Raw genomic sequence first — 23,596 nt, forward strand, 5'->3', positions numbered from 1 at the left:
CTTACTTTTATTAACACAGGCACTGGTCATTAATAAACCTGACCCTCATTCAAAAAATATTCTCTCCTTAGAAAACAAAGTCATGCCAAAACCCCTGCACATCCCTGCCCGGCCAAAAAAATGCCTTGCTGGTTCCTTAGACAAAAGCTAAACTTCAGAAAAATATACTGAAAGTGTTCAAATATTCTGAAAGTTGCTTATATAGAAGTTCAATTCCCCACAGGTAAAACTAAATGGAATTCATATTTTCTTACTTTATGCCCACATAATAAATGACTGAACCAAATCCTATTCCCCAAGCTCTGGCCACATCCTGGGTGAACCATAAGATTTATATCCTCTGCAGGGACATTTTCAGACTGCTTTATGAGTCAGAAATCTGTGTGCAACGTAATACATCTTCGGCTCACTGTTTTCATTGCTTCAGGTCCTTTGCAAACTGGGTAGAAAATGGGTTATACTTGGTCCTTCCCCCAAGAACCTTTCTTGAAATGTTGCGCTTTCCTTTAAATCTTAACACACTAACCCCATTTTTTAAACTATCAACAACCAGCACTTTATGCCCTTAAAGCACTGGATGGCACAGTAGGAGCCACCAAGGCATCTGAATTAAATGTTTTTCTTCTCCTTCTTCAACAATCCCATTTTCTGTGCCTTGGAAATGTCTCTAAAGTTCTTCAATGGAAGTTGGCAACATTAAAAGATATGCTTTCACAAAGAGGCAAGACAATTTCTGGAGATAGTATATATAAAAAAATGTGTTTTTATGACCCAGTGATTCCACTTCTGGTAATACATCCAAAGAAACCTGAAACACTAATTCGAAAGAATATATGCACCCCTATGTTCATTGCAGCATTATTTACAATAGTCAAGATTTGGAAGCAACTCAATGCCCATCAGTAGGTGAGTAAATAAAAAAAGCTGTGGTACATTTACAATGGAATACTACGTGGCCATAAAAAAAAGAAGGAAATCTTGCCCTTTGCAACAGCATTGATGGACCTGCAGAGTATCATGCTAAGTGAAATAAGCCAGTCAGAGAAAGACAAGCACCATATGATTTCACTCATACATGAAATCTAATGAACAAAATAAACTAACAAACAAAATAGACTCATTGATAGAGAATAGACTGACAGCTGTCAGAAGGGGAGGGAACTTAAGGGACTGGCTGAAAAAGGTTAAGGGATTAAGCAAAACAAAATACCTCATAGATATAGACAACAGCACAGTGATTACCAGAAGGAAAAGGGGGTGGGGAGTGGCAGGAGAAGGTAAAGGGGGGAAATGGCGATGAAAGGAGACTTGCCTTAGGGTGGTGAACACATAATACAATATACAAATGATGTATTATAGAACTGTACACCTGAAACCTATATAATTTTATTAACCAATGTCACCCCAATAAAGTCAATTAAAAAGTTTTAAAAAATTTAAACATTTTGCACATGCAAGATTTTCCAGATAAATAGTCACTCTTTAAAAAATGGTTAGTGGGAGCAAAAATGGTAGATTCTTTCCAAAGGACAATTTGACAATGTGCTCAAAAACCTTCTCTTATGCGAATACCTTTAACTCAGCAACTCTGCTTCTAGGACACACTCTAAGGAAATAATTATGTGTCAAAGATTTAGTTAATCGTAAGTGTGTCAAAGATTTAGTTATCTGTCACATTATGTTGAAGAATGTTACAGAAAAACTGGAAACAATCTAAATGTCCCAAAATGGAGAATAAAATAAATTATGTTATTTTTATAATGGGTATTCAGTCATTTAAAATAACATTGTAGATAATACTGACTTGTTCAGATGTTTACAATATATTGGATGGAAAAAGCAAATAAAAAAATAACATACATAAGATAACCAAATTATTTAAAAATCACATACACATACTGTTTTTCATTAAATCTAAAGTATCATCCATTCTTACCTGCAAGTTTAAAATATTTTACAATAAACAAATAAAATTTAGAAGTACATACCGTAAAATCATCCAAGTTTGGTAGAAGTATGTAAATGTGTACATGTATGTATGTGTGGTCTCAGGCAAATGGCTTAAGGTTTCCTTATTTGCAAAACAAGGATAAAAGTGGCTACCCCGCAGAGTCTTGTGAAGACTGCATGGAATAATCCACATACGACACTTAGCACTCCCAGCACACTGGAAGCGTTCAGCACCTGTTAGCTATTTATGTAATGGTCAGGAAAAAAACATATACAAGATGCATAAAAATACCAATGGTTAAATCTGGCTGTTTGTTGCTGTTCCCTTATTCTTTCTTCTATTCCACACTCCTCCCCCAAAATTTAAAGGACTACTGAGAATGAAATCATGTCATTCAACAAACATTTCCCACTCCATCTCCCTAGAAGCCAAGCACTATGTTAGGTGCTAGGGATACAAAGATGGACACCAGAATTCCTGTTCTTGAAGAGCTCTCAAGAAAGTTTAATAAAAAAGAAAATTCATTATTATATATGAATACATACATGTTATAGGTTGGGGGCATCTCATGGGCCAGCCCCAACAATAGAAGAATCTTTGGAAACAAGGCTTTTACTTTGAGATGATGAGGAAGTCAGAAACAGGTGCTACTGGGTATTACTTAAGCATATATGTGAAAAACTAATCCCTATTTGGCAAAAAGGCCCAGGGTCTCCCCATATAATCCTTTTACATGGTGCTACTCAAAGCATGGTCCATGGCCCAAACTCTCACTGTTCAACCATCAGAAAAGTACAGAAGTTTCTGAGCATTTAGAAACTTTTGTACCAATTTGACATTGCCACATTGAAACAGGTAATCAATAGATTAGTCTCACCAAATAGAGAAAAGTAAGGATCGGAAACAGATGGAAAAAATAAAACAAAAAACAAGGGAACAAAAGGACTGTTTCTTCACACAGTTTGAGAAGCACTGTTTTAAAATTCCTTGGGTAAGGGCATTTGGCTAGTGCCAAAACTGAGTTTGGAATGAAAATCAATGGCTGATTTGTAACTCAGCAAGGAAGCTCCAACTTCCAACGTCTCTTAAAGTGTCTCTACAAACCAAACACCAAAGAACTCTCAAGAGGTTTTCATCCTTGATAACGTCTGAAAGAACACCTAGAGAAAGGGCCTCTGGATCTTCATAATTGGGCTAGGCAGTAGGGGAGATGGCACATCAAAAAGATCCAGAAAACATCCCTCCTCAGTTCATTCTACTCTGAGGCAGGAAAGGACAGGGCGGCCAATGACTGCGGGAGAAGGGGGTGGTGTGAAATGGCAGCGCTGAGGTAAGCGGGCAGTCCAAGCACAACGGCCGCCCTTATATAAGAAACCACAGCAGAGTGCGGCTGCCAGGGTGAAATAATGTGCCTCTGTGTGCGAGGCACTGAGTGAGCTGCAAAGCCTGGGACACGCTTGGAGTTTATCTAAGCCATGTACACAGGGTCTGTTAATGAGCGTTCAGTCCCCAAAGTGGGCTCCATGCTGATAAAAACCAGATGCAAGGCCAACTGATCAAAGTGGCCTCACTCCCCATTGTCCGCCGCCTGGACTGCTATCTCGCCATGTCTCCTGAGCCTTGCTGGCACCCCTGCCATTAGTGGACATTTGCAAGCTGAAAACGAAGACACCCTTACAGTTGGCGGCTTTCATGGTAATTAAATTTAAAAGCACAGAAAGCAGGAGGGTTTGGAGACAGGGAGAAAAGGGATCAGGGGAGTTCTATTTGGATTTACGCAGCCCAGCTTTCAAGCCTTTAGTTCCTAAAACATACAGACATGTGTTACCTCTTTATCACCAGTCTCATCTGCTGCAAGTTTCAGAAAGGCAACTCAGCAACTGGAAAAATAAGCCCTTGGAATTCCCACGTGAACGATGCTTGATCGTTCAGTACAGGAGACTGAAGGAGTTGAGAAGATAAAGCTGGAAAGAGACAAAGTCAGCTGGATGCCTTGAAAGAGCACTCTATCATGAGTCAGGAAATGCCTTAAGGAGGAGAGCTGCTCCAAGGCATCTCCCAGTGCGTAAGGACCCCTAGTGAGAAGGGAAGAACATCCTGACCCTGTGAGAGATGCATATTTAAACCCAAAGCAGTCACCCAGTGAATGATGCCTTAAGCTCTTGCTCTTGAGAAGAAAATGCAATACTTCTGTCATAGTTGTTCTTTATTTGAGGTATTGAAGAAGCAGAAAACATTCATCCAGCTGGAGAGAAAAAAAAGAATGAATTTAAATTTATTCATTACAAATGTGTCTGACAGGCCTATCCTGTGCCAGGCTCTCTGCCATCTTGGTGTTTACAGCCCAGCAGGGCAGAGAGATGTGAAACAAGCAATTACACAAGTGAGCAGGATTACCGTGCTCAGTGCATTTGATCTTGTCCACGAGGAATCAAGGAAGAATTCCCAGAGTGCACGTTTTGAAAATGATGCTGAGACCCAAAAATGGATAGGAATTAATGGACGAAGTAGTGAGGAAGTTTTCAGAAACAGCAACTAGCATGGCAGAAGGCCCTAAGTACAGAGAAAGAGTGGTACATTCCTCAAACTAAAATAAGTTACCCTGCCTGGAGCTCGGTGAGCAAAGCAGTGCTGTCCATGGAAGGCTTGAGGGGGAAATGCAGTCCTATGGTCCAGGGCTTCTCAGGCTGCATTAAGGACTTAAGAATTTATCACGTAAGACAGCGACTTTTAACCTTTTTCATCCCGTGGCACACATAAAACTAATAAAATTCTGTGGCACACCAATTTTGCAAAAAAAAATATATATATATATTTTTTGCTGATTTGACATAAAAATTGGTATAATTTTGATTCATTCACACTGGATGGCCACTGTTGTGTTGCCATTTATTTGGCAATCTAAGGGAGAAGAGGTTAGTGTCCCTGACTAAAAAGTCAGGTATTGCACGTTTTAAAAATTCTTGCAGCACACCAGTTGAAAATCACTGCCCTAAGACAATAAATAAAAAGCCAATGAAGCATTCTAAGTGGTGAAATGTTAGGCTCAAAGTTTTATTTAAAAAGGTTAAAACTGCCCTGTCTAGTGTGGCCCAGCTGGTTGGAGCACTGTCCTATAGACCTAAAGGTTGCAGGCTGGTTTCCTGTCTAGGCACATTTGGGAAGCAACAGATAGGTGTTTGCTTCTCTCTCTCTCTGTGTCTCTCCCTCGCCGCCCCCCACTTCTGCTCTCCTCTCTCTCTGGAACAAATGGACATGTTCTCAGGTGAGGATTAAAAAAACAAACAAACAAATAAAAAAGTTAAAATTGGTTCCCTGACTCCCGAAGCCACAATACCAGGAGTAAAGGAATAGCCCACCTCATCTGGATCTCCTAAACTTGTAAATAAGCTGGGGTGGGAGCGATTGCTCTACAGATTGCAAGAGTCACTGCGGAACATGTGCCCTTTGCCTTCACAGACCAGAGAGCCAAAGGCCTGCCAGGCTCACTGCCGTGCACTCGGCAGAGCTGGTGGCGATCTCCAGGTAAGCTGCTCAGGGTCTCCGGGCCTCCCGATGTCTCAGGGACGAGTTTCTCAGGAAGGAAAACTGGGTCCAGTACGCTTCTCTGGACTGGCACACATGTTAAAGTAGGCAGCAGCCTCCCCAGACCCACACGCAGGCCTCGTCATGTTCTAAACACTCTAAGGAAAAGATGCCGTCCAAATTCTCCCTCTGAAAAGTGCTGCAGCCTCTGGAGGAGTAAGGGAGGAGAATCGCTTCCCTGGGCCACTCCGTCCGCCAAACTTAGAATAAAGAGTGTTTTCAGAGCCTGGAGTTTTCCAGCTGCCTGGAAACAGGAAGAGCCCAATCCCAGAGAACAGTAACCCTCACACACGCCCTACATAAAGACACGTTGAGCCATTAGTCCTAATTGCCTGTGACTGACACAGGAGTGAAGCCGGCCTTCCAGGCATTTGCTCAGCGGGAAGAAAACAAACAGCTCACAGGGGACCCAGGCAGCCATTTTCTCTCCTTTCTGCCAAAATGATTCTGCTCTGTTCCCCCAAATTATATACAGATTTGAAATTATTAACCAAACGAAGGTCTTTTGAATAGTCTTCACCACACAAAAGAGAAAAGAAATCTCAGTAGGGAGGAGCTGGACATAGCAATTGGTTATTAATCTTTCCACAAAATCAAAAACTTCACAAAAAATTTTTCTGAGCCACCTCTCAATACCCTCAATTCACTCCAGGTTTGAGGTATTAAGAACTATTTGCAATACTTTTCATTTGTTCATCACACTTTATTAAGAAATATGAGTTATGCAGTGTGCCAAATGGTAAGGAGATGGAATATGTATGTGGTAAAAAGTCGCATGTGCATTCAGATTCAGGATTTTTGTTTTAAAAATTGGGTTTTCTAAAGTAGCTTAAGAAAAATACAGCAGATTAAAAACCAAAGGGGGTACCGTCCACCTTTCCCTTTTCCTTTATGAGTTACAGCGCTCAGAGGACCCACCCTCCCCCCCCACCCCCATCACCACCACCAGTCAGATGGTGGAAACTGTGGCAACAGACATTGGTTTCCTTGGTACCACACTGATAACCAGGATGGAGAGCAGGACCACAGGGGGACTGGCCCAGCTATGACTTGAAGCCTAAGATGAGGCTTCATTTCCCAGTTCAGAACCATCCCCTTTCTTGATGGTTCTTTCACAACCACTCAAACACATCATTCACCAGGTGCAATGCCCACCAATGGGTGAGTGCTTCACATACACCATCTTATTTGAGTCTCTTAACTTTCTGGGGAGGTATGCACAATTGTTATCTCCACTTTACCAAGAAGGTAAGCCACTGAGGCAAGGTCAAATAGAGTCAAGGGGGGTTCAAACCGAGATCTATTTGATTCCTGGGTCCATGTTTTGAATCACCACTCACTATACAGCCAAACTTGAACGTCCTTTTGGCTTACTAGGGCCATCTTCTTAGCATCCAAGGTCTTTACCATCAGATTTAATTCTGAACTAAAGAATGGCAAGGAAACTAGTAGTCCACACTCATATCAGCATCAGTTATGGGAATAACATATAGTAATATTCAGAGCCTAAAGTCCTCTATAGGCCATTAAGATAGAATTCAAGAGAGAAAAGCTGTTTTCTAGGCAGGATCTAGGCGAACACCCTTCAAGGATTTCAGAAGGCAAAATAAGCTTCTTGTTCTATAAAAGCCACATGCTTTGAGTCAGGCTGTTCATTTCTCGTCACAGTATAAGGTAGCATTGATTCTGCCCCAGATGATTTAGATTCTCTTTAAGATTTCTGTAGAACAAACAGTTCTTCCATACCTCCCTCAGTCCTAAGCACAGCGGCCTCCCCAGAGACTCCCAGCCACTAGGTAATAAATAAGCATGTTGTTTCTGCCTTGGTGAAGGAGCCTCAGTCTTTGGAGGCATGGGAAGCGCTGTTGTGGGACAGAAGGCTACTCACCCAGCGGGCAGAGCATCGGGGGCCTGGGCAGCCACCGGAAGCTGCTGTGTGCCCGAAGTGCTGGGCTCCTCTCCTTCAGCTGGCGTGGCCGGAGCTGGAAGAGACTCTGCAGTAGGGTTTGGGGTAACACTCGATGCTGAGGCAGATGGGGATGTCACACCAACAGAAGGTTCTTCAGGATCAGTGGCTCCAGCAGGTTCATCGTTTACTAAAAATTCAGAAATATTTTAGAAGCCAACTAAGACTCAAGTTCTTAGGTACTTGGTTTTTCACTCAATGTAATAACACAGTACCCACAATGTGACATGCATCTATATCCACTGATGGCAGAAAAGTTTTACAGAACATAACTTTGGAAATTAAGACAAGTCACTAATGGCCTGCCAGAAGGAAATCAGGAGATGGATCTGAAATAAACAGGTTATTAAATATTACCTCTATTATATAAATTTATTAAATTTTTCTAACATACTACGGTTACACTTACTGAAATAAAAGAATAACAGGAAACTTAAGGATAACAGGGAAGTGTACTGGCAATAAATGGAGCAAGGCCAAGTTTATGGGGTCATATACTTTTGTTTGAACTTGTCATTTGTCTAGTAAGTGCAAATAGCACCTTCCTTCAAAAAGCGCCCCCCCCCACACACACACACTAAGAGGCAGAAAGCTTCTAAAAATGTGCTTGTTCTTTTAAAGACTCACGCTCAAAGTAGGGAACAAGGATTTATGTGAAAAGAATGGGACTCCAAAGATACAGGACTTGTCTCCAAGGTAACAACAGAAAAAGAGACAGAAGTGAAACAAGTTCATTGAGTCTCCTTATTTCTCCATATCTCCATTTATTTGATGGCCACGCATGTTTACAAGGACCCCAAGACATTCTCACTCAAAAAAAGGATTGAAAAAGTTTTAAAGAATTTTAATTCTTAGAAAATGAGTAAGCCATATGCAGAAAATTTTCTATACACAAGATTGCATCTGTGTACATTTATATTAGAATTTTGTAGGAAAATGCCTTAGTTGCTTATCATTTAGCCTCATTTTCCTAATTCAGAAATTCTTTTTACAGTTTCTTTAACAAATGGCTACCCAGATTCTTCCTGAACATTTCTTTTGGCAGGCAACTCACTGCAGAGTCTTTTCATTGCTGAACAGATGTACCTGCCAGAAAGCTTTTTCTTACGTTAAGCTGAGTTTCACTAGCTGGTCTCAGTCCCCAGCCCCCAACCAATACCAAACAAGTATCTGGAAAGCCTGTTTCTCTTTCACCTTCTCTTCTCCAGTAATAAGACCTACTATATCTGTAATGTTTCCAGGCCACCCTCCTCTTACCACCTGGCTGCCCTTTTGTAGAGATCTTTTTCTATTGCCTCTCCTAAGTAACGATATTAGGAACTGAACATAATAAATCAGATACCATCAGACCAGAGGAGTCAGATTTCCAACATAAATGATATTAGTTAACATCTATAGGACACCAGTATGTACCAGGTGACGTGCAAAAGCATTCTGAATTCTCTCATTTAAGCCTCACACACAATCCCATGAGTAACGTACAATTAACATTCCCTCACTCTACAGGTGAGGCAAAGAAGACACTATAAATAACCTGCCAAGGTCACAGGGCGCACCCGCCGTCTGATTCCAGAGCCTGAACCACTCACTCGTTACAAGCCACTTCCCCCTTTCTGTACATTCTCTACTGACCCTCAAGATTATAATAACACCGAAGCAACCACATGGCCCTGTTGGCTAACACGACACTGGAGGTCAGCTGAAACTAAAATTTCTTCACATGATGTGATGCCAAGCTCGACCTTAACAAATGGATAAGAGCCTAGGGAACTACCTACAATTAATTTATTTGATTTCTCCCCAGGAATTGATACACGGTCTGCAACATAGACTGAATTAGTTGTTTAATAAATGACTATATCTTATGCAACTGATGTTTCCCCAATATAAATGCAAGAATTTATATTTCTATTCTATCTCAACTGAGTTAGTAAAATACAACAGATGGCAAGTCTCTTTATGAAAATCTATAAATTTTACTCAATTCCAATAAAAACATGACATTTTTGAAAACTAAATACATTATAAAAATTATAAGATAAATTAAATACAGAAGAATAGCCATGAAAATTCTAAAGACAAAGTGTACATGTATGTGTAAGGGGGTAAGGGTGTGGTATTAGTTCTCTAAAGTCTTAACACATAAAGCTACAAAACTTAAAACAATGTGGCTGGATTCCCACCAACACTGTATCTGTCCACAGACCAATGTGAAATATGAATAGGCAGATGTCAGTTAAATAAACAAGAAAGCTCAGAAACAGAATTAAATAAATATTGGAATTTAGCATATGACAAGGTGGAATTTTAAATTACTGCAGAAAAGACAGATTATTCAATAAACAGTGCTGTGACAACTGGGTATGTATTGAACAAAAACTGAATTATAGTTCTATCTCACTCTTTACATCAAAATGAATTCCAGACAAATCAGAGATTTTGACATTAAAAAATAATGAAACTACAGAGGAACTGAAAAAAAAAACAGAATATTTTTATAATCTCAAAGTGGAAAGGATTTTTGAAATATCGCACAAAATCTAGAAGTCATAAAAGACTGATAATTCAACTACATTTAAATGTTTTAAAAATCTAGATGGCAAAAAAATCATAAGCAAAATATTAAAATAAAAAGAAACAAGTGGGAAAAATTATCATTAACTCATATTACAGATGAATAGCTAATTTCTCTGATATGAAAAGAACCTCTACAAATCAATAGGAAAAAGACCAAAAATATGCAAAGACCCTTCACAGTTAAGGAAATACAGATTACCCTTAAACATCTAAAAAAATGCTGGATATCAATAATGAGACACAAAATGCAATTTAAGACTGTAATGAAATACCATTTTTTTAACCTCAAAAAGACAAGAGTAAAAATATTTAATCACACACTGATAAGAGTATAAGAAAAACTCATTTTCACATACTGCTGGTAGGAGTAGAAATTGCTAGAACCGCTGTGGAGCACAGGTGGGCAGTATCAAAAATTTAAATGCAATAGTTAAAAGGTGGGGGAATTGCAGGTGAGTGTGACAAACAGAGGTGGGGGAGGGCAGTGAGTTTATTCTAATCCTCTTCACTTTTGTGTATGTTCAGTGTTTTTTGAGTATAGGAAGCACATGATGTCTGGTTGTCTCTCTTGTGCAATGTTAGGAGCCATTGATGATTATTGCCTAAATTACTTGATTAATGCAAAATAGTAGGATTCTAACTCTATCACAACTATAAGAGAAACTGCCTTATCAACTATTTGGCTATCTTTGAGGTTCAGTTTGTAAAGAAAATGCAGGAAAAATGCTTGAGTCTCTTCTTTTATTTACCAGTTTTCAAAATAATGAGTTGATTTCCTCACATTCTCCAAAAATGAACGATAAAATTTTACCTGGAAATATCAAGGGGAACGCTGTAAAGTATATGATTGAAGCTAATACAAAATAACATTGAATGTAAATGTAACTGAAAATAAAATTTTTTTAAATAAAAAGAAATTTTGTTTTCTTTAAAAATCCCTGAGTCCTCATATTCAAACATATTTAAAATATTTCAACCCGTTGTGATTACTGTTCTTATTGATATTAAAACTGTCCCCATCTTTGGCTGCAGTTAGCAGAAGAGGAAAGGAGCAAAGCTATTCAAGTTCACTTCAAGTTCTATGGATAAACTGCTCAGATAATTATTAATCAGGAAAGTGCAGACAGTATGTATATTATGTGTATGTTTAAAGAATAAATGTGCATATACTTGTACATTTAATAAATATCTTGGAAAGAACCATAAAAGAAACAGGACGGTGACAGCCTCTGGGGAGGGAGCTAGAGGCTGGAGGACTAGACCACGAACGAGATTTTCCTTCCACAGTTCCAGCTTTTATACTTCCAATGTGTTGATAACCTATATGTACTGCCTATTAAAAATAATAATGAAATTATTAACCAGAAAAAGAGCAGAAACCGATCATACGGCCCACCAATGGAAAAAACCATCCAATCAACACTAGTTGGATCCTGTTGTTCATGAAGCTGCAGATGTAGTGAGAAGGATTCCCACCAGCACTGTATCTGTCCACAGACCTCTCCGAGAGCCTTTCCCTCGCCGGCGTAGCTCATCTGCTTAAGAGTTTTGTGCTGCACCTCATGTTTAGATTTTGAAATAGAGTATGCAAGCCGGATGTTCTAACATTGACAAACTGTCCGTGTCCATGTTTATCCTCTTCTGCTCTTTTTTAAAGAGAGTGTGTGTGTGTCTGTGTGTGTGTCCACATACACACTCTTAGAAAAATGAGAGCTTGAATGAACCTCAAAGGTAAAATCTACTCCATCACAGCTTATAGTCAGAAGAAACTAAAGTTCAGACAATTAAGTTACTGGCCCACAGTCACCTGGTAAACCAGTGACAGAGCACCATACTTGAGCTACGATGTGACTTCAAGTAGAGAGAAAAACTAGGCTGTCAAAAGACAAGAACTTACAATTTCATCAAGCCTTAGAGAACTGCTGTATTTTACATTTTAGCTCTATTCACTATAGCCCATATTCCCTTATTAATCCTAATTATTTGATGTATACAACTTATGTTCCCCCAAAAGACAGCACCCTTCTTGAGAATGGGAGCAAATTTATTTCCTTTGTTTTACATTATTTCCACTCTAGGCCTCCTATGTTCTTGCCTCCACATCTTTGCTTAGCTTAGTCCTCCTCCCTGAGGGCCTTCCCAGCCACCGCAGCCCGGGCGGATCCCCTTTGCAGAGCCCACAGCACCTGTGGGTTCAGCCCCTGCGACACCTGCTGTGTGGGTACATGGCTAATGGTGTTTTTTCAGCTTCTTTTCCTGAAACAAATTATAGGGCACATACCTACTTTTATACTTCTTTACATGGTCCTTAGTGCTTAGCAAAATGGCATTCTATCAATATTTGTTCAAGAAATACTTGTTCAATAATCCTGATAGTCTAGCAAAAGATATTTGAAATAAACTACCTCGCATTTGGGTAACACTACCCAAAAAAAAAAAGCAGGTTCATTTTAAAATGTTTTAATTTTGGAATAATTTTAGATTTATAGAAAAGTTACAAAGATAGTACACAGATAGTATGCCCTTCACCCAGTTTCCCCTAATATTACTACCTTACTTGACCATAGCACATTTGTCAAAGCTAAAAAATTAACATCAGTATATTACTATTAACTAAACTCCAGGCTTTATTTGGATTTCACCAGCTTTTCCACTAATGTCCTTTCACTATACCAACATCCAACCCAAGATCCTGTGTTGCTTTTAGCAAATTCATTTTCATTAGCTCATTTATCCTCCCAATAGCCTCATGAAGAAGATATTATTCTGGTTTTACTGAAGATAAAACTGAGGCTCACAGAGGTGCTCTCCAGAAAGGTGCCATGCAGTCAGCAAGCAGCATAACCAGTACTCAAATCCAGAACACCATGAAGTAAAAACAATGGAATGGGTGGTGGAAAAAGAAATGAGAATCACGTAGAGAGCTTGCCTGTACAGGAAGAAAAGCTGGGTACCAAGATGAGAGAGGAAATGGCGTAAGTAGGTAAAATGGCAGTTGAATGGCCTCTGGTTTCTGCAACGAGGGGTATGTCACAAGGTTCCCTCTGTGGTGTTGGTTAAACATTCCAACTTCATGAATCAGATATTCATTCAGACAAAGACTCTAATACGCTACTCACAGTTAGCCAAAAAGAGATCAGGAATTGGAAATTCTTTTTCTTAATCCTAGACACGCTGCTAACTCACTGTGTGTTCCAAGATCTTTAGGTCCATTTGACATAGCACTGTCTTTTCAGCCCACCCACTTGGGTAAGGAGAACGCAAAGATGAAAGCTCTTGAAAGTGAAAATCAGCTCATAACATACACTCCACGGTAAAGCAGTCAGTATCTCTCATCTAAAAACAAGCATTGTACCTCCAATGCAACTGATGGCTCAGCTCTTCACAAGAGAAACCAAAACTAGAATAAACTAAAACAATTAGAAGAAAAACAAACAAACAAACAGAAAAAAAGAAAACCCTTAAGAATGGACAGTGCCACGTCATATTAACTGATGGGAAAGTTCAGTCCTTCCCTGGTCAATATACAGATTCAGGCCATTTCCTTTTGTATCCCACCACGCTTCCAAGAATTCAAATTCTGAAATTTGTTTTGCAAATGTGTAACTATTAAAGAATATCATGGAGAGGATTTAATAAGGCAAAGCTAGTCTTTACAGACATTAGGAAAATATACTATATCACATCAATAATCACAATCACATGACACTGGCTCCAAACTGGAAATAAAATAAATGGAATGTGTAAAGAGTCCAGAAATGAATTTTCACAGAATATAAGGATGTGGTAAGTGCTAAACACTAAGTAAAACGACCGTGAGAAGAGAAAACTATTTAATTAATGTTTATAGGAAAATAGGGCCCTGATATAGAGAACAATTAATTTAACATCACCCCCACTATATTTCTATATGTATAGCTACAGATATACCATTATAAATAATTCCAGTGGGATTTTATAGTGGCATAAACAGAATAAATCTTTATTCCATTAAAGACTCTTTTCACTACTGAAGCAAAAGGTAAAATTAAAAACTTTAAAAATGCTCACACACAATGATTTTTAAAATTTTTAACTTTTTCTATGAAACCATAAAAATGACATAAAAGGCAAAACAATGACATAGGGGAAAACTTATAATCATAAATATAACAGATAAAGCATGCACCTAGTATACCCATTAGTATAGCTATTATCAAAAATCGGAAAAACACACAACTATTGGCAAGGTGGAAAACTAGAACCTTCATTCACTGCTGGTGGGAATATAAGTGCAGCTGCTCTGGAAAACAGTTTCTGAGCTTCTCAAAAAGTCAAACGTAGAATTACCATATGACCTACCACCTCTACACCTGGGTGCAGAGCCAAAGGAATTGAAAGCCTGGACTCAAACAGATACCTGCACACCCTTGTCACAGTAGCCAAAAGGTGGACACAATCCAAATTTCCATCAACAGGTGAATGAATAAATAAGATGTAGTATGTACATACAATGGAATATTATTCACACTTGAAAAGAAAATCCTGATACATGCTGCAACGCGGATGAGTCCTGAAAACATAATGCTAAGTGAAATAAGCCAGAGACAAAAGAACAAATCATTCTACTTATAAAACAACGCACCTAGAACAAGCAAATTCAGAGACATAAAGTAGAAGAGAGGTTACCAGGAGCTGGAGCTGGGGGTTGGGAAGAAAGGAGAAAGTTATTGTTTAAAGGGTACAGAGTTTCAGTTTGGGATGATGAAAAAGTTCTAAAAATGGATAATGATGTAGTTGTACAATATTGTGAATGTACTTAATGCCACTGAATTGTACACTCAGAATGGTTTAAATGGTAAATTTTATGTTATATGTATTTTACAACAATTTGTAAAAAAACAAACAAACAAAACTTTAAACCTAGAATAAATAAACTTCCAAATCTCCAAAGGATAATCAAACACTATGAAAAAAGTCACACAAGAGAAAAGAGTCAACCAACTAAAAATTGAAGAAATGCAAGGAGTTAAACAATGAGGTGGCATTTAAAATTCATTAGTAAATAGATAAACCAGTATTTACAAAGTTGCAGAAAAAAATAAACCTCTCTACCATTTGAGGAAAATTTTACACTGCCTTGTGACACATGATTGCTTCAAACGTTTTTGGAAACACCCCTGATAATATACATTGATCTCATCTTAAAAATTCATATCCTTTGATTCAAGAACTTCATTCAAGAAGAAACAAAGCTGTGTGTAAAGATGTCTACATCAGGATTTTGTTTTACAATAGGGAAATATTCCAGAATTGAGGAATGGTTAAAGGAAGTATGATGTATTAACTGTGAAATGAGGCCACTAAAAAGGGGTAAATAAAAAAGACCAGCGATATATGGAAGCATGAGTAAAAAAATAACAGTGAATAAAAAGAAATCTACCCATGCTGCATAATTATAACCACATGAAATTATTTGTAAAGATAAAAACTGATGTTGATTGAGAGCTACTGTGTCCCAGGCATCATGCCAGGCACTCTTCATGTTTTATATAATTTATTCCAATAACAACCTATGAGATATACATATATATATCTCGTCCTAATTTTATTAATGAGAAAACTACGGCCCAGAAAGGCCCTGGGTCTCATGCACATACTACACACGAGGGATCAGAATCTGACCGCAGCCAGTGTGACTCCCGACCTACGTGCATGGAAATCACATTTAAGGGAGGAATGAGAGATGTAATTTTTTTGGATAAAGTTTTAAATAAAAAAATGAAAAAGTAAATCATTCCACACAAGTCTCAATGAAGTGCTATACCATTAGTCTATTTCTCGATTCCACCACTTCTAAAACTTAGAAAAATTATATTTATACAGACAGGCTGCCATTCACTTTCATTTTATAAAAAATGGTTACCTTACGGTTGTGACAACACAAAAAAACCACTTGGAACTCGGCTCCGTTTTTGCCCCAAATGTCTTTTTCATGCATAACTGTAGAGCACAGCCAAAAAGGCTTGCTCCATAAATCTCAGATGTCTGCGGAAACATTTCCTGGAGGCACGGCTCACTACCACCACCATTTTGGAACTGGTCCTCACAGTTCCAAGAGCGCCATGTGGAAGGAGGGAGCATTCATCTATCTCCTCAAAACCCTTTTGCTCTTGTGCTGCCACAGCAGGGGCTCCAGCCTGCTCCCCACAGGAAAGGTGAGGTCTTTCTGTACCCCTTGGACAGACGTTAAAGAGCATACCAAGTCCGAGCTGGCTGTGAGGCAAAGGTGAGCTGTCATCACAGCAGAAAGGAGAGGGGAGACAGAGGAGAGGAGCCAAGAACTTAGTATTTTAACAGGCAGAAATCCCTTAAATGCAGCGACTGTCCCTCACAGATGGGTTTGGGGAACAGTTCGGGCATTCAGACGCACCACCATAAAACATTTCCTAGGCAGTTTGGGGTTATGGATATTTGGCTTTCAGAAGACATGGCTGGCCCCTGCTGCCTCTGCTCAAACACAATGTTCCTGGAGATAAGGACAATATGCAGAGGTACCTAAAAATAAATGCCAGGGAACTACACATCTGTTTAAACATCAAGAGTGACTCAAAGACCACCACCATATAGAGTCAATTTACCAACAGTTTTCATAAGAAAAGCAGAGGTGGCCGAGGGAAACCAGTATGCCCGGAGGAAGAGAGTGGTTGGTACACGGCCAAGGCTCCAGGAAACAGTTGGTTCCAAAGAGCGAGTTTCCCTTCCCCGTTTGCAAACATGGGCCCTCCCTGAGGAGCAACTTCTTTTCTAAGGGAAGCGTGTATACTGGAACCCCGGAGCTGCACACTATTTTCTGTTCACAGCCGATGGCCACCACCTCGCCATCCCCTTCACACAGATGGGAACATCCAGACTATGACTGGGTGGTTCCAGCACTTGGATGCGGGGGATGGCATGGGAGCACCACATGGGCTGGGACGGCTCCTCCAGCTCATCCTTGTCCTCAGGGCTCGCTAGTTAACTCCATTCCGTGATGCGGGTCCCCAGCTCCAGGGAGACGGTCAGAACCCACACAGGCAGTGAGCGTGCAGGACACAGGCCACTGCACCCCCACCGGTCCCTCACAGGGAATGGTACAACTAAGCACCACAGGCCATCAGAGGGCACTGCAGCCCTCGGCCAGTGCTGCCAGAGAACTGAGTCATTAAACAAGTAACCCCAATGGATTTCTCCCACTCAAGTCTGTCACACAAAGGGCATTAACAAGGCCGCAACAATGTGAAGAAGCTATGCTGCTCCGGATCACCCATCCTTCAGGTCACACCTCTGCTATCACAAGCATCTACAAAATTATTTCAAGTGTCACTTACCACTTGAAACACTGACAGTTTATCGAAGCCATATCCACGTCCCTTTCCATCTGTCCCAAATTAAGACAAATTACCAAATGACCAGCAGTCACTAAAGACCTGACAGTTTAAGACACTTAGAAAAATGAAGTTTTTTTTTTCTTTTTTCCATTTCAATCCAGCACTGACCTGATGAGACAGAAGGAAAGCATGAAAAAAATGAATTGCTTTGAAACAGGTCCTTTCTTTCTCACTTACAAGGAAGCAGAGCCAAGGGCAGAGACAGCCTATGTGGATGTTGAGCGCTGTCTATTCTCAAATGGCACAAACACTCTCACTGGAACAGCCACAGAATGTCCCCCAGTGCCACTGAGGCTTTGCCCCTGGTCAGCATCCCGACCCTCAACAGTGCTGCCATTTTCTCCAGCTCAGCTCCTAGCAATAATATTCAGTTTTCTTTCTCCCTAGGTTTGATCACTTCCTTAAATTAAGGAAAGCAAAAAAAAAAAAAAAAAAAATGTGGTGTGTTAAGATAGCCTCTCCCAATGAAATCTAATGTTAATAAAAAAAAATGAATATAAAATTCAGTATTTTTTATTTCTGTGCAAAGGAATATCTTAGAAAAGTCATGCAGAGATGAACCTTAGCTATACAGAATATGCCAGAAATAAAGGGAGATGGGTCAATGGCAAGACTGCTGGATTCAAATTTATCTTAGTATTGGATCACCAGCCCTACATTCTGACATAGGCAGAATCCCAACTTCATGTGAAAACAGGTTAGAGGCCTTTGATTCAGTCCAGGCTGGCATTCTGGGCTGTCACTCACCTGTGCCATTGGCCAAACCACTGTGGCTTGCGTTCTTGATGTGCTGGCGGTGCCGGTTGCTAGTACCAGGGCTTCGCTCGCCGGTTGCTGTGGTTGTTCTGGCTGAACCACCTGAATGTCTGTGTGTCCTGGGGATTCAAAGTATAAAGCAGACAGGTATAAGTCACTGTGGAAAAAAAAGAAAAGTAACCCACCTAAGTAACCGTATTCCCTCCCTCATTATTTATTGGAAGTAAGACCTTCAATAGCCCCTGTAGTGTTTGACTTAACAGACACTGGCTCCAAACAGAGAGTCCCAGGTAAGCTTCCTTCTTGGTAAAAGCTCAGAAGGCAACTTTGGGTAAACTTTTCCACTTGAAGCAAACAAATCCAGTGTGAATTGCTCCCACATCTGAAATAACTGGCAAAATATCCTGTGACCATCACATTATTTTTATTGGGCTCAAATATAAGAAATAAACAAGAATCACTGGACCACTGGACAGGGGGCAGATGACATATTTCTCCTGTTATGCAAAGCCCAAAACTTATCCAAATCCATTTTCTCTATAGTTAGACAGATGCTTCCCTTTGGAACAGAAGTCAGGGGGCTTTAGACAACTTCAGCTAATGTATATGTGGACATATTTTATCTAGAAAAGATGACTCTACAGTCCATCCAAGTGAATGAGAAACAATGCAGTAAGGGATCAAATCACAAGGGGAAAAGTGGGACCTAACAACAGCAAACGTATCTGACATCCTCAGAGAATACAAGGCAGTATGTGTTCTCACATTCCTGCTGTAAGGACTTCAGTCACTCAGTGATAATGCCTGAGCTTCCTTGCCTTTCAGTTCAGCAGTTTTGTCAAAGGAGATTATTCTGCCACTTAGTCCCTATATAATATGGTTTAAATAGTATCTTAGGATGGTAACTGTGAGGAAGAGGTAGGTGTGGATGGAGATAGAAGAGGGTATAGGGGAATAAATAGCGATAGAAAAAAATTAATTAATTAAAAAATATATCAATAGTATCCAGTAAAGAAAAGACCGCCCATCTCCAGGCAGAGGTACAAAGGTCCAGAGAACAATCTAAACCATGTGATATGGGGCAGTGAGAACACTATCAACAGTAAAAATAATAACAATGACCATGTGAGTACATACTGTGCGTTGAGCTGCAAAGTTACACTTTAGGTACCTGTGGTTATGTACAAGCCCATGATTATGTCCAGACATGTAAAGTACTTTGCACTTTACAAATATTATCTCATTTAACATGGCAACCCTAGAAGTAGCTTATTATTATAAGGTCCATTTTGCAGACACGAAAACAGACACAGAAAAGTCCAGTAGAAAGTAAGCACTCAAGAAAAGACTCAAGCCCTGGATGGTGTGGCTCAGTGGGTTGAGTGCCGGTCTGCGAGCTGAAACATCGCAGATTTAATTGCTGGTCAGGGCACATGCCTGGGTTGCTGGCCAGGTCACAGGCTGGGGGAGGACAAGAGGCAACAGATCGATGTTCCTCTCACACATCCATGTTTCTCTCCCTCTGTCCCTCCCTTCCTCTCTCTATAAAATAAATAAGTCTTTAAAAAAAAAAAAAAAAGACTCAAATTCAGGTACTTTAAGGTGAACAGACCAAGCTCTCTGGTTGCAGCCTGGGGTGGGAGGCCCAGACTTTAGCTGATTCCTCCCTGGGGATTTTTTCACCAGTCGCTTAGCCAATGGAGAGATGAAGAGCTATAACAGAAAGTTCCCTATTCTGGGAGACGCTGTCCCCACCAGTACACCTCTGTGGCTGGACTCCAGCCCTGTGTGTTGGAACAGGTCTGCAGCATAGCAAACTAGAAGGTTCCTAGGAGAAGAAGAAGTGCCTCCACGGACTACTATCTCTAGCACAAGAAACAAATTTTTTCAACAAGAGGAATATAAGCTAAAATGTTAACAGTGATTACCTTTGGGTGTTGAAAATACAGATACCTTTAGTTTTTCCTTCTGTGCTTCCCTGAATTTTTCTAGCTTTCTTCATTTAAGCAAGGAAAAGAAAGGTTTTTCTTGGGCCCACACAACCAAAAAAAATATAAGACACAGAGAGAGAAAAAGAGGAGGAGGAAGAGGAGGAGGAGGAAGAGGAAGAAGAGGAAGAAGAAGGAGGAGAAGAAGAAATAACCTAGCAAACCCTGGAGTCCTTCTTACCTAAAGACTGTGTGGCAGTTAAAAATGGATAGAGAGGGCACAGCTGAGCTATGGAAATAAAGATTTAATTTGGACTCTCTTTTTCCATCTTATTTTTCCCTGAGCTAATTTCATAAATCAAAAGCTGTCAACCACACCTCAGTCAAGAAAAATATTTCAAAGTCCCCACTTCATGGGAAGAAATATTAGTATTGCGCCTTTTACCACAACTCCTCATCGAGAGCTGAACGGGTGCAGACGAGTTCCAAAGGGAAACTCAGGTTTTAGCCACAGTGAATATGTGCCTATGTGTTGAGGGCAGAGAGCTCGGGAGATAAAATTGGTTAATGGAAGGTTTATTTCAGCCAAGAATCCCCTTAAAAGGACAAAAAAAAAGCCTCTCTGATCTGGTACTGTTGGTCCACGGCGGAGGGCTGTGTCCCTGAAGGAGCAGAGGGCCGCGTGGGCAGCATGGAAAATGCAGCATCAGTCCTGTCACACGCATGGCTCTGACAAGCCCATGATTATGTCCAGTTGCCAGGCCCTGTGTCCCTCGGCAGAGCAGCTGGGCATGACAACAGGGTGGGTTCCATTACTCTCCTGGCTCCTCCCTCTCTCCCCCGAAAGGGTGTGTGGTCAGAGTTGAGAGAGAATACTTTCAGAAATGTTTAACCACTAATGACAGCAGCTTACCCTGAATGACAGGCTGGAGCAGAGCCGGGATTAGCCCATAAACCAGGGGCAGCTGGGACCACTTTGCGTGAACTGCTGCCTCCCTGCCTGTGGCCCACTGCCACCCCTGCTCCCCTCACCACCACACACGCGCGCGCCCTCCCCCGGACTCTTCCTTTGCCCTAAATCTGGAGCTTCTACTTTTTTCCTCTTGAATTACCTTTAAAATAAGACTCTCAGAAGGAAGAGAAGGCCTCAACATTTGAGAAAAATCTTCTCTTCGACAGTTTCCTCTCTTGGAGGACTCACTCAACCCTTAAAAGATGGGATTGTGTCGTGATTAAAAGCTGGCCCAAACACTGAAACCACACACCAGAAGCCAAAATAGTATCAGGACAAAGTGGGGCGATGGGGTGGGGACGAGCTGGGTTCCACCACAGACAGCCTGGCTTCAGCTCTGCCAGTGACCTCAACCTCGGCCCGTCCCGCGCTCCCTCCACCACGAGGGGGGCGAGGGGGTGGGGGAAGTTAAGCAGCCCCAGGGCAGTCAGAAGAAGGTGGAACAGCGAAACTCCACAAATGGCTTCAAGTCACCTAGTTACAGACACGCAGCTCTCTTTACAGCATGCCCTTCTCAGTGCTGGTGTATCCTTACCTAAGTTCCTCCCCCAGAGACTGAGGCCTCCCTAAGCAACGCCCATCAAAGCCAGGGCCCTAGGATTCTCTCTCCGAGTTCCTCAAAGTGGGTCTGATGCAGGTAAGGTCCCCAGAACCAGGCTCCATACTGCCCCTTGATATGCAAGTTGTAACATTCACAGTGTTGGCCTCAGTCCTCAGCTGACAGCCAGAGCCTTGGATACCTTGGCACATCTTACGTTGCCCTTCACAAAGGCCACTGAATTCCATTCTGTCATTACTGTCTCAGCGCTAGGCCCAGATGTAGGTCTAGCAACAGAACAGAAACAGTCCCTCGTCCCAAGGGGCTTATATATCAGTGGAAATGCGGGAACTTGTAGTTTTGCTCAGACACGAATTTGCATCCATACCCTACAATGCTGGTGTGGGAACCACTTGGCTAATGAGTGAGTCTGAAATGGCAACCTGGCACTGTCACCTCACTGCAGTTTTATTGACTATTGTCACATATGTAATACTTTATGGGAGTAATTCAACAAACAAATTTTGTTTGTTTAGTTAAAAAAAAAGGAAGTCAGTCCTAGCATTGATAACATAAGTGAAAATGAAGAGTCAAAAAAAGTGATGGCTCACAAGCCAGACACAAAATTTTCTGCTAAGTTAAAAAGGGAAATTCAAAATTTGGTGGTGACTCTGAATTTGAGATCGATAAGTCTATCATATCCTTTATGTGGAAATTGATTTTAAAAAGTAGTTGGTAGCTTTATCAAAAGTCAAAGCTCCTGCTCTTCCAAAGACACTGTCAAAACAATCCTCATAGCCTGGGAAAAAATATTTGTAAAATGTATACATGATAAAGAACTTATATCCAAAATACATTTTAAAAACCCTCAAAACTCAATAATAAGAGAACAAACAATTACCAAAAAATAATCAAAAGATTTTAACAGGCACTTCAGAAAAGATCTACAAATGGCAAATAAGCACATGAAGGATGTTCAACATCATTAATCATTAGGGAAATACTAATTAAAACCCCAATGATATACAATTACACACCTATTAGAATGGACAAAAAGGGGGGAAAATTGACAGCAGCAAGTACTGACCAGGATGCAAAGCAACTGGAACTCTCAAGCATTACCAGAAGGAATGGAACATGGTACAGCCACTTTGGAAAAAGTGTTTGGCAGTTTTTTATAAAGTTAAACATGCACTTAACATATAAACTAGCAATTCTACTTCTTGGTGTTTAATCAAGAGAAATGAAAACATATGTTTACATAACACCTATAGGTAAATGTTTGCAGTGATTTTATTCATAATTTCCAAAACTATAAACAACCCAAAGTCCTTCAAATGGTGGATGAAGAGACAGACTGTGATATATCCAAACAATGAAATATTACTTTGCAAACCAAAGGAACAAACTACTGATACATGCAAAAACACTGATGAATCACAAATGCATTGTGCTAAGGGAAGAAGAATGCCACAAAAAGCTACACAGTATATAAATTGTTCCATTTTTATGCCAGGTAGGAAGAGGCTAAACTGTAGGAAAAGAAAACAGAGCAGTGTCTGCCGGTGGCTGGGGTGAGGAGAGGCTGACTACAGAGGGGAGCGAGGGAGCTTACGGGGGGAGATAAGACTTTCTGTATCTTGATTATGGCAGTGGTTTGTTACCAGGCTCTATGCTTTTGGCCAAACTCACAGAACTGTACGCTGCAAAAAGTGAATTTTACTGTATTCACTTTTTATTGAGGTGAATTATGCCTCAATAAATCTAACTTAATTTTAAAAAGCAATTTGTGTATTTCAGCCACCACAAAACAGTTCATCACATGAACAAAGGTTTTGAAAAGCAGGTAAGTTACGGTGTGAGAATATGCTTTA

General features: G+C 40.4%; 1 protein-coding gene across 3 annotated transcripts in view; it reads right to left on the reverse strand.

Annotated features, from left to right (window-relative positions):
- Nucleotides 1–23,596, reverse strand: part of WWP2 (WW domain containing E3 ubiquitin protein ligase 2) — a 142,362-nt gene that overhangs the window by 41,320 nt on the left and 77,446 nt on the right. For all 3 annotated transcript variants that reach the window (XM_054579243.1, XM_054579240.1, XM_054579242.1), the window contains 2 exons: nucleotides 18,236–18,363; nucleotides 7,425–7,632 (listed from right to left, as the gene is read on the reverse strand). In XM_054579243.1, coding sequence (XP_054435218.1) covers nucleotides 7,425–7,632; nucleotides 18,236–18,363 — 336 coding nt within the window. The remainder of the gene's footprint in view (nucleotides 1–7,424; nucleotides 7,633–18,235; nucleotides 18,364–23,596) is intronic.

The sequence above is a fragment of the Pteronotus mesoamericanus genome, unplaced genomic scaffold (genome assembly GCF_021234165.1).
Source record: "Pteronotus mesoamericanus isolate MK-2021 breed Mesoamerican mustached bat unplaced genomic scaffold, CSHL_Meso_final contig_52, whole genome shotgun sequence".
NCBI classification, from domain to species: Eukaryota; Metazoa; Chordata; class Mammalia; order Chiroptera; family Mormoopidae; genus Pteronotus; species Pteronotus mesoamericanus.